This window comes from Coenobita brevimanus, chromosome 95, assembly GCF_032717465.1.
Source record: "Coenobita brevimanus isolate Jiangsu-jjx chromosome 95, ASM3271746v2, whole genome shotgun sequence".
Classification (NCBI taxonomy): domain Eukaryota; kingdom Metazoa; phylum Arthropoda; class Malacostraca; order Decapoda; family Coenobitidae; genus Coenobita; species Coenobita brevimanus.
Genome location: NC_137048.1, coordinates 8,684,643 through 8,696,891, shown reverse-complemented (window position 1 = coordinate 8,696,891; position 12,249 = coordinate 8,684,643). Strand labels below are relative to the sequence as shown.

General features: G+C 43.0%; 1 protein-coding gene across 1 annotated transcript; it reads left to right on the top strand.

Annotated features, from left to right (window-relative positions):
* Positions 1-2,165: 2,165 nt before the first annotated feature.
* On the top strand, positions 2,166-9,933 carry LOC145413227 (uncharacterized). Its single transcript, XM_080282959.1, has 2 exons — positions 2,166-2,228; positions 8,800-9,933. Exons 1-2 carry the CDS (start codon positions 2,166-2,168, stop codon positions 9,931-9,933), a joined length of 1,197 nt encoding a protein of 398 aa, XP_080139085.1.
* Positions 9,934-12,249: the final 2,316 nt, after the last annotated feature.

The window sequence follows — 12,249 nt, the reverse complement described above, 5'->3', positions numbered from 1 at the left end:
GTGACATTTCTGGCTTCAAATCTGATCTCGCTCATTTAGCTTCAGCCCTAGAATCCCAATGCCGAGTCATCAAAATCCAACACACTATGTTACAGAAGATTACGGCCCACCTAAATGAAGTAATGTCCACTCTAAACAACTTCACCGATATCTTACGACAACACCTTTCAGATCTCAACGTTATCTCTCAGTTCTTCTACCTCAAACTCAACATGGATAATCTCCAACTGGCCATTGACTCTCTCCTGTCTCAAGTCTCTTACCTTGGTTCGTATCCTGGTTGATGCTATAAATGGACCTGTCACTGCCGACTAAGTACCTGTCTCAGCTCTCCGTTCTGTCCTGGGATGGGCTCACTCCACCTTCGGTCAATCCCAGGTCCTCCCCTACTCCTCCCTCGAATATTATTATCCTGTTCTCGAAGCCACTCTTCTCACCAACTACGTCGTCGTCCATATTCCTCTCCGTTCTGCCATAACCTTTAACCTTTTCCACATCATTCCATTCCCTTTCCTCCTCAACACCTCCTTGTTACAGGTATCTGTTCCTTCAGAATATTTCCTCCTCTCCCATGATCATCTTTCAGTTGCCTTCCTTTCTTCTACAGACCTCCAGAAATGTTCCTCCCTTACTCCGACCTCTCGTCTCTGTGCTGCCCACCTTTTCGCTATCTTCCCTAGCAGCGCCACACCCTGTGAGTCTGCTTTAGTTCGCAACCATTCCATCTACTCAGCCTGTTCCTTTGTACCAACTCCTGAACTCCCGGTCCACTATGCTCACCTCACCCATGTCCAGTACTTCTTCTTTACTGTTCCCATCTCTGTCACAATCATGTGTCCTGGTTATTCGGTTCGATCCGTCCTGGCTAGTGGTCTCTACAAAGCACCAGACTATTGTACCGTCAAATCAGAGTCCGTCATCACTTACGCCACTCGCTATCACCAAGCTGTCTGTAAACACTCCTATGACATCTTTCAACCAATCGACATGCCTTCAACCCTACCATCTGCCAACATAACCGTCACCTCCCCCAACTTGCACATGCTAACATTCCTCAATGACAGTGACTTCATTATGGATCAATTTTCTCTGGCCTTTAGCCGTTCATGGGTTCATCCAACAGTTGTGTTTCCCCCTGTGGTTATCGCTTTCATAGGTTTTCTACTCATCATATGTGCAGTGCATTGTTGTCAGGAAAATGGAACGCCGACTCCAAGAAATCAGAGTCGCTACAGGCATAGTACGCCCTACACATGATGTAGAAACTCACCGTACTTAATGCCCTCACATTCAGTGACTACCAATGCCATCTGACAATTAACCAAACTGTGAACAGAACTCTTCCTACTAGAACATGATGGTATTTCTTTAATGCATTATTGAGTGACAGTGTATCCTACAGAAACTAGCAAAAAAAAAAAAAAAAAAATGAACGAAGAACAACAAAAGAACTCTCATATCTACTCCTTGTTTATCATTTATCAAGATATTATTGTATAATCCCCATTAATATCTATGTATAACTTTGACCCTTACTGGACACATACCTATTAATCCTTGCATATCTTATATGTATATATCCTTCTAATTCCCTCCCCTAAACATGGCCATGTCTCCCCTACTGCCCCTGTATCATACTTATCCCTTGTACAAACCTCCCCGACCCTGCCTTAGCAATATAATCATACACCATATACCTCCTGGTGTCAGGAGACACCATCTCAGCTACCCGGGGGAGTAGTGTACCCCCCCTACAATATGTCTACCCCCGATGTATATATGCCCCCCCCCCCAATGCATACATGCCCCCACTAAACTTGCTGACCTAGCACGCTTTCCCAGAGTCCAAGCCTGGGAGAAGGCACTACTGCGTCAGTTCAGAGCAGACACTCAAGAAGGGCAGACTATTTTCTTGTGAGCTCGTAATAAACTCCTTAACTAGCTGTTGTACACGGAGTTTCTATCACCAAAGTATTGCAAGTTACACATACACAGATCATCATGGGCCCTTTGATGTCACATTGACGGCCGATAGTGACAACGTTAGACAAGAATAGCTCATAAATGTGACTCGGATTACCTGAATTGATCGCAACGGACCTGCAAAGCGCGAGGAAACGAGCGCGAAGCATGAGGAAATCAGTGCAAAGCACTAGAAAGCGAGCATGCAGCGCAAGCAACATCCGCAGGAGCAAGTGAGACAGGTCCTGAAGCGCCCACGAGCGCTTGTATGTATATATATGTATATATATATAATAGATAGATACATAGATAGGTACACAGATATATATGTGTGTGTGTGTATATATATATATATATATATATATATATATATATATATATATATATATATATATATATATATATATATATATTATAAATAAATAAATAAATAAATATATATATATATATATATATATGTATATCTATCTATCTATATACCTAGGCTGCTTTCCTCAAGGAAAGGGAGGTAGCTGAGACAGGACGACACACTCCCTATTTAGTCATCCATTCAAACACATTCAATCGCATCTTAGCCCCAAAGGGGAGAACAGACAGATCCTCACCGCACCATACCGCACAAGGGTCAACTGCGCAATGCAATCAGTGACATCCGCAGCAGGGCCCGACAGCAGAGCTAGTTTACCCCTGCCACATCATAACAGACCCATCCCCTTACCCGCACCTGACCTGACTAGCTGATCAGGCCAAATGGGGGAGAATATCCCCTCAGGGCTGCGTCATCACTTATTCATTCACAGTTTCTCTCAATTTATTTCTGTCATGCACAGCCACTCTTCCTTGCTCAACAGACATCTCTCTCGCATCCAGCGCTCTCTTCACACTGTCCATCCATCCTATTCGTGGTCCTCCTCTCAGCCTTACACCCCTCACATCAGATGTACAGTAGTTATCTTTTTCACCAATGGCTCATTATCCATTCTCTCCATGTTCCCAAACCATCGCAACACCCTCTGCTCAACTCTACCAGCCATCTCCCGAACAACTCCAGTTCTCCTTCGCACTTCATCATTTTGCACTCGATCGATACGCGTCACTCCACACATACTCCTCAGACACCTCATCTCTATTACATTCAAACTTTTCCTTTCTGCTACACCCATATTCCATGTTTCAGCCCCATATAATGCAGTCGGTACCACAACATCCTCATACAGCCTTCTCTTTACATCCATTCTAAACGAACGACATCTAAACACTTTTTTCATTCCTCCCAGCACCTTTCCTACTTCATTCTTTCTAAATTTCATTTCTGCATCTATTCTTCCATCCACAGCAACATGTGACCCTAGATATTTAAAACACTCTACCTCCTCAAGCAACTCGCCATCCAAAACTATATTCATCCCCCTACCATCTACCAACCTCATACACTTCATCACTTTACTCTTATTCTCATTTACTTTCAATTTCCTCCTTTCACACACCCTTCCAAACTCCCCTACCAACTGTCTCAATCTCTCCTCTGAATCAGCCACCAGCGCAGTATCATCTGCAAACAGCAGCTGCTTCAAATTCCACTCTCCACCATCAACATTCACCAGATTCAGACCTCCAACTAAAACTCTTGCATTCACCTCCCTTACAACACCATCCATGTAAATATTAAACAACCAAGGCGACATCACACATCCCTGTAGCAGACCCACTCTCACGGGAAACCAATCACTCACAGCATTTCTCACTCTTACACACGTTCTACTATTTACATAAAAACTTTTCACCACTTTTAGTAACCTACCATCAAGTCCATACAATCTTAAAACAGTCCACAAAACCTCCCAATCAATTCTATCATACGCTTTCTCTAAATTCATGAATGCACAAAACACATCCTTGCCTTTCGCTAAATACTTTTCACACACTTGTCTCACAGCAAACACCTGATCCACGCATCCCTTCCCTTTCCTAAAGCCACACTGTTCATCACCAATCACTCCCTCTGTACCCTCTCTAACTCTCATAATTAACACTCTACCATAAACATTACCTACAACACTCAACAGACTTATACCCCTAAAGCTAGAACATTCATACTTATCACCCCTGCCTTTATACAATGGGACCACACAAGCACTTGCCCAGTCAACTGGCACCATACCTTTCACAAAGCACACATTCAACAATCTTACTAACCAGTCAACGATAGTCACTCCACCACCCTTCAGGCATTCCACAGCACACCCATCCATACTTGCAGCTTTCCCCTGTTTTCATCTCCTTTACTGCCTTCTCCACTTCCTCCTTCGTGATCAAAGAATCATTTAACTCTCCCAACACATTTATTCCTTGTACCCTTCCATCCGCCACAATCTCAGCCACCCTTTCCCCCTCTACATTTAACAATCTTTCAAAATACTCTGCCCATCTCTTCCTTACTGCATCCATCTCATTTAACATCCTTCCATCCTCTGCTTTTACTCGTTATTCCTTCCCAGACTCTCCTTTTCGCATCTTTTTCACCTCCTTCCAAAACATTTTCTTATGCTATTGAAAATTCTCTGTCAGCCGCCTACCCCACCACTCATCTGCTGCCACTTTAGCATCACGCACAGCCCTTTTCGCCCTATTCCCCTTTTCCTTATACCTTTCATATGACATCTCATCCTTCCTCTGCAGCCACACTTCATATGCACGTCTCTTCTCAGCCACAGCCATACTTACTTCCTCGCACCACCATTCACTTCCTTTTCTTACACCACCACCCACACGTCTCAAACCACACACCTCTTCTGCATGCCCCACCATAGCACTCTTAAACAACTGCCATTCCTCCTCCACACTGCCATTTTCCTGATCTTTCACTGCGTTCCACTCATCTTTCAATTTCTCCTGATACTCAGTCTTTTTCTCTCTTTTATCCAACTCACTCACTTTCAAAACCTCCCTGCCACACCTAACCCTTCTAGCTCTCACCCATCTCTTACCTACTCTTAACTTTCCCTCCACCAGGTAGTGGTCAGACATACCTCCACCCTCCCCTCTCAGAACTCTCACATCCAACAATCTTCCTATTACATTCCTAGACACAACCACATACTCCATCAAAGCTCTATCAACAACCCTTCCACCCTCCTGTCTCACCCATGTATACTTATAAAAATCTTTCTTCTCAAACAGCGTATTTCCAATCACCATCTCTCGCTCAACACACATCCCTATCATTCGTTCCCCATTTTCATTTCTTCCAGGACACACCATGCATACCAACTACACCTTCAACTGCTACATTTCCCACTCTAGCATTCAGATCTCCCATCATTACCACATTCACATTCGCTCCAAGACTCTACAGACACTCATCAACATCATTCCAGAAAGACTCCCTCTCTTCTTCATCCCTTTCACTACCAGGCCCATGTGCACTCACAAACACCCACAACTCACGTTCAAATTTCGCTTTCACCCACATCAGTCTCGATGACACCTCCTTCCATTCAATCACACACTGCTGTACTTCCGGACTCACTAACAAGCATATATATATATATATATATATATATATATATATATATATATATATATATATATATATATATATATATATATATATATATATATATATATATATATATATATATATATATATATATATATGTATGTATATATATACATATATATGCAAATATATATACATATATATATATATATACATATGTATACATATTATATATACATATATATATATATATATATATATATATATATATATATATACATATATATATGTATATATATGTATATAAATATGTATATATATATATATATATATATATATATATATATATATATATATATATATATATATATATGTATATATATATGTATATATATGTATATAAATGTATATATATATATATATATATATATATATATATATATATATATATATATATATAGTGTACTGTATATATATATAGAGATATAGAGATAGATATAGATAGATAGATAGATAGATAGATATAATATATATATATATATATATATATATATATATATATATATATATATATAAAAAATATATATATATATATATTATATATGCGTTTTACATATGTAAATAAATACATTATATATATCAATACCTATATCTGCATCTATCTTTATCTGTCTACCTATCAATCGATCAATCTGTGTGTGTGTGTGTGTGTGTGTGTGTGTGTGTATATATATATATATATATATATATATATATATATATATATATATATATATATTTCATAAAATATATGTATCTAAATATCTAATATACTATAGGAGTAGCCGTGTGTGTGTGTGTGTGTGTGTGTGTGTGTGTGTGTGTGTGTACAGTATTTTGGGCATCCGAAACTACACATTCAAATGGCACCAAAACTGGCACAATAATCGCAAAAAACTCACTGATGTGAAAAAACTTGGTCCCATTGCGATTGAAAAACTTTTACTATATTCAATGAGCGATCACATTTTGACCAAAAAACGAAGCTCCCAGAGCCCGGCATAGGATCTCCATTGAATATTTTGCCCATAGCCACATTTAATATACAATAGCAGTAGCCATGTGTCTACGTGTGTATTTCGGACTTGCGTTCGGACTACTTGGGTTCCATTCCCGACGCTGTAAATAACACGATCAGTTGGTTAGCTGCAAAAAATCCAAGTGACAACATTAGACTAGAACAGCACATAAATGGACCATCATAGGCTCTTCGATGTCGCCTTGACGACCGATAGTGACAACGTTAGACTAGAACAGCACATAAACGTGACTCAGATTACCTGAAATGATCGCAACGCGCATGCGAAGCGCGAGGAAACGAGTGAGAAGCACTAGAAAGCGAGCGTGCAGCGCGAGACCCCTCCGCAGGAGCAAGTGGAACAGGGCCTGAAGGGCCCTCGAGCATTTGTATAAATGTATACCTATATCTATATCTATCTATCTATCTTTATTTTTTTTTTAATAACAGAACGGAGGAAGGAAAAACAAATGGGGAAAAAACAATAATCCATACACCAGATTACTGGTGTCCTCTATTCATAAAATATCTGTAACAGTTAGACTTGAACAGTTGTGGGTTGAAATTTGGAGGAAAAAAACTCTGGGGAAGCGAGTTCCATTGGAGCCCAGTATCCAGAGCATTGGACAAAGCTGGGAATTTTCAAGTCTTGATAAACTAGGGAACCCCTGGGTAGGGACCTATGAGCTTTGCGACCTTGAGCCGATAGGCGGAGAGTGGCACGCTTAGTGCCCTCGCAGTGCAATGCCTCGCCCAGCAGCTCCGGGTTCCAATGGATATATATATATATATATATATATATATATATATATATATATATATATATATATATATATATATATATATATATATATATATATATATATATATATATATATATATATATATATATATATATATATATATATATATATATATATATATATATATATAGAGAGAGAGAGAGAGAGATACAGTGAAAGCAATGTTGAGATTTTTTTATTAATATTTTTTTCGGTAATGGTCCTTATTAACCTACTTGTTAACTCCTACGCTAGGTAAGTAATCGTTCACATGAACACAATATACTTCGCTATGATACTAGGCACTGGCAGTTCTGGAATTAACTCCTTAAGCATATACCAAAATTCATAATAATTATGATGACACCTCGATCACAAACGAAGAAAATGCCTGAAAGACAAACTCGTGATATTTTCTTGGATTATTTTGCTATGATTTACTGAAAGTATCTTCCAGTTAAAAAACAGTCGCATACCACTTTTCGTCAAATGATTCTTCAGTCTGAAACAAAATATTGCATGTTGAAATAGGAATTCGTCAAGTGCTATTGTCATACGTGAATCTATTCACCAGAGTGGATATTTTTCGGCAAAACGTTTATTTGAATGCGGCAAAGATGGACTGCAGGGTTTCTGGCATTTCCGGCTCTGATGAAACCACATGACTGAATTACTTTAGCTCCATTTAGGGAACCACCACCCATTTGTAGCCACGAGGTTTCTTAATATCGTTTTATTATTGCTATATCTCAACATTTTTTTATAACATCAGTGACGCCTGTGATGTTTTTCATAACCTTGTCTTTCATGTCCCAGCTGATGGGGGTCACCTTGACGTGGTGGCGGGGCTTGAAGCGTGGCTGGCAGTGCCACCTACCTTGGAGGCCTGCCTACCTTTGTAGGGTTCGGCATTTGTCGGTATTGTGGACCAAGCACCCCCTACATCACTGGTGGAGGTGGCCTGCTGGTGATGTTAGTCCCTGCCCATTTGCCATCTAGGGCGGGACTGTTGCCTCCCCACGTGTTTGCCGTGCGTGGCGTCCCGTAATGCTGGGAGACGAGAGTCCTGGGGGTTGAGCGATGCTGCACAATGCGCCCTGCAGCTAACAATACACCTTTTTGGTCCCTTATTCCGGCTATACGGCGGCCTGGTTGGGCCCGATCAGGTCAATCGGCTGGTCATACGTTGGCTAGGGTCAAGAGGGCACTGGGGGACCTGGTGGCTCCTATCGTCCTGGAGTCACCCTTGCCAAGGTCCCCCAGTGGTTACCTGCGTATACTCTCCCGCTACCACTGGGGTCACCAGTGGTGTTGTCCCTTGCATACGACCTCCCACTGTTGGGCTTCATGGTGGGTGGAGGGGTGGGGGAATGAAGTTTATTTTTGAATATATGGCATCTTCAATAAAAAAAAAATGCTGTTGACGTGGCAACTGCCCCTGGACGCTCTTTAGGATCCGACTCTGTCATTGCCACTCTGGAGCTGTTCCTGGCCCCCAGGGACTTTCCCATCTGCCCCAGCATTCAACTGGGACAAGGGGGAAGTCACGTCAGGCTGGTTTGGCTCTGGGGTTCAGCCTGGAAAGCACGGTGCAAGTAAATTATTCAAAGCATCTGGTGCTGAAACCCTCTGCGGGTGGCTCAGTGTTAGATATTGATATTTTCGACTTGCACCCTGCCATTGTGTCTACTTGTGGTCGAGAACCTGTGGTCTCGTCCCAATGGGATGGTAGCCTCCTTATTGAGGTGTCCTCCCCAGAAGAGACCTCCCGTCTACAGTCACTGACCTCTGTATCTGGCACCAGTTTGACTTGTGCACCCCACGCCACCTTTAACCAGTGTAAGGGAGTCATTTACTCCCGGGAACTCCTTCGATACCCAGAGACACGGTTGTTGGAGGAACTAAGCTCTTCGGGTGTTGTCAACGTTTACAGGGTGCACAAGAAGATTGAGGGTTTTCTGACACCAACTCCGACGCTTTTCCTGACATTTGACCGATTAACGTTGCCTGATTTGGTGAAACTTGCCTGGTTATCTCTTCCTGTGAAGCCCTACGTTCCATCCCCAAAGAGATGTTTTCACTGTCAGGGGTATGGGCATGTTAGCCACTCTTGTCGCCATATGCAAGCTGGCCTTCTTGGTGTATGTGTTTCTTGTGGTCGCTCCTCCCATGCTGGTGACTGTCAGGCGCCTACTAAATGCTGCCATTGTGGGGGTGCCCATGCTGCCTCCTCTCAGCACTGTCCTCGTTATGCTTTTGAGAAAGAGATTTTGTCTATACGTACCCATGACAAGGTTTCCTTTCCTGAGGCAAGAAGAAGAGCCCAGACTCGATATTTCCAGCCCGGAGTTTCTTATGCCTCTGCCCTCTCCAGTGCATCGCTGCGGCATCCTGTGTCTAGGACTCTGCCTCAATCTGTGCCATCTACTGCTCCTCTCTCCTGTGATTTGCAGACTGATGTTGCTGAGGCTCCTGTTGCTTGTGAGGTGGTTGGTAACCCGCCTCCTGCAACTAATGTTTCTGCCCCCATTTTAATGACAGAGGATCGACACTCTTCTGTGGTGGTGGCAGACGTCCATGACGATGCTTCTCCTTGTCCTGACATATCCAAAAAAAAACAGGGTCTCTCATAGTCCTGTATCGGCTGCTACCCCCGTACCGACTACTGCTCCTGTACCATCTGCTCGCCCTGCTAGTGTTGTTCACTCTTCTTTACAGTGTGCCACTACAGTTTCTAATGCTTTAAGTTCTGGTGCAGAGATGGAGGTTGCATCTGCCAACCTCAAACACGTGAGGAGTGAGGAGTTTTTGGGTGACTCCCTTCCTTCTAAGGTTCAAACTTCTGTACCAAATGAGGATTCTGAGGGGGCTCTTTGCTCGACAACCCAGCCAGAGGTGGCGTCTAAGTCTGTGGGTGTTAATGATGACCCTTCCAGGATTCCAGTCCCTGCCTCTTGCTCAGGTGTGGTGGGGCCTGGGTTTTTAGATACTCAAAGACCTCAGTCGCTTGCTCCCTCAGATCTGTCACCCAGCTGCCAATCTTTGGTAGATTCGGTTGGGGAGGGGGTTCAGTTGGCCCCGAAGCGCCAGCTGAACCATCACGTGGGTGTGTGGACGGGGCAAGTGGGTCTTCCAAGAAGGTCTCTGTGCTTCGGGCTAGACGTGTCTTGGGGTAAGGGTACTTCCACCCATGGAAACTAAATCTTCATTGTCTTCTCGGTTGGTGAGGCAGAGCTCCACGCCTAGGAAGAAGGGCTTTCACTCCCTTCCCAACGAGGTTGCTACTTAGCCTTGGTGTTTCTCAGTTCATAATATTTAATACTAATCAATATGGCTCAATCGGTACCAATCTGTCTTCAGTGGAATTGTAGAGGTGCCATGGCAAATTGGGAGGAATTGCAGTTATTACTCTCTGCTCTGAACCCGCTCTGTGTCTGTCTTCAGGTGACAATGGTGGGGGACAGACAGTTCCCTTCTGTTAGGGGGTATGAGGTCTTCCACGCATCTCCTCCGGTGGTCACAGTGATGGATGTGCAATTTTGTGCCATTCTGATGTCCCCTTTATTTCCTTTGAGATTCAGTCCCTCTTTCAAGTTCTAGCAGTACAGATGCACTTTGGGAGGTGCTATACCATCTGTTGTCTGTACCTTCCACCTTCCGTTCCTGTTCTGCGTGCTGATCTAGAAACCCTTTTCAGCCAACTTTCACCCCCTTTCCTACTCCTTGGTGACCTTTATGGCCGCCATCCTTTGTGGGGTGACTCACTTTCAAATTCCTGGGGTGATCTTCTTGCCTCTTTGGTTGGGGATTTAGATTTGGTTGTCCTAAATGATGGGAGGCCGACCCATTTTCATGTTCAGACTGGCACGTATTCTGTCATTGACCTTACCATCTCCTCCTCTGACTGTGCCCTTGATTTTTCTTGGGAGGTTTTGGATGATCTACATGGTAGTGACCATTATCCTGTAATGGTCCAGCCTACTCGCTCTGTTCCTGCAGCCCGTATGCCACGCTGGTGTCTGGACAGGGCTGCTTTTTCTCTCTTTGAGAAACTATGTGTATTTGCCAACAGGGTTACCGATTTTTCAACTATCGATGATGCCGAATGTTATTTTACTAAGACCATTTTCTCAGCAGGGGTTCATTCCATCCCACGGACTTCTGGTGTTTTTTCCCGGAGACCTGTGCCATGGTGGAATAATGACTGCTCCATGGCAAAGGGAGCTTACAAAGCAGCTGTCCGTCGGTATTTTGCCAATCGTGATGTTGTTTTTCTAAAAATACAGTTTCACAAAGCACGTGCTCACTATAGATGGGTAATGAAGAATGCTCACCGAAACTCGTGGAAGTCGTATGTTTCTACAATTACGTCCTCTACTCCAGTGCCTAGTGCGTGGAAAAAGGTAGGCAAGATTTCTGGTAGGTTCACGCCCCCCTCCTCACCAGTATTACGACTTCATGGAAAACTTGTGTCTGCACCAGATGCTGTAGCCTCTGCTTTTGCAAATCAGTTTTGTGCTGTCACAAAAAAGGATCTTTCTAGGCCGTATGCTAGCTTTCGTAGGAATCAGGAGAGGCTGGGTCTTGACTTTCACTTTCGTGGTGGAGAGCCATATAATTTAGACTTTAACCTCCTTGAGCTGCGTGCTGCCCTCTTGGAGTGTGGTGACACTGCTCCTGGGCCTGATGACATTTCATACACTATACCACGTCATCTGCCGACTGATTCAGTTCAGTTTTTATTGGACCTTTATAACAGGATTTGGAGTTAGGGCTCTGTTCCCAAGAGTTGGAAGTTGGGTATTGTCCTTCTCATTCCAAAGCCTGGTAAGGACCATTCCCTTATCTCCAACTATCGCCTCATTAGTTTGACATCATGCATGTGCAAACTATTTGAAAATATAGTCAATGTCAGGCTTGTGTGGTTTATGGAGAAAGGTTGCTTTCTC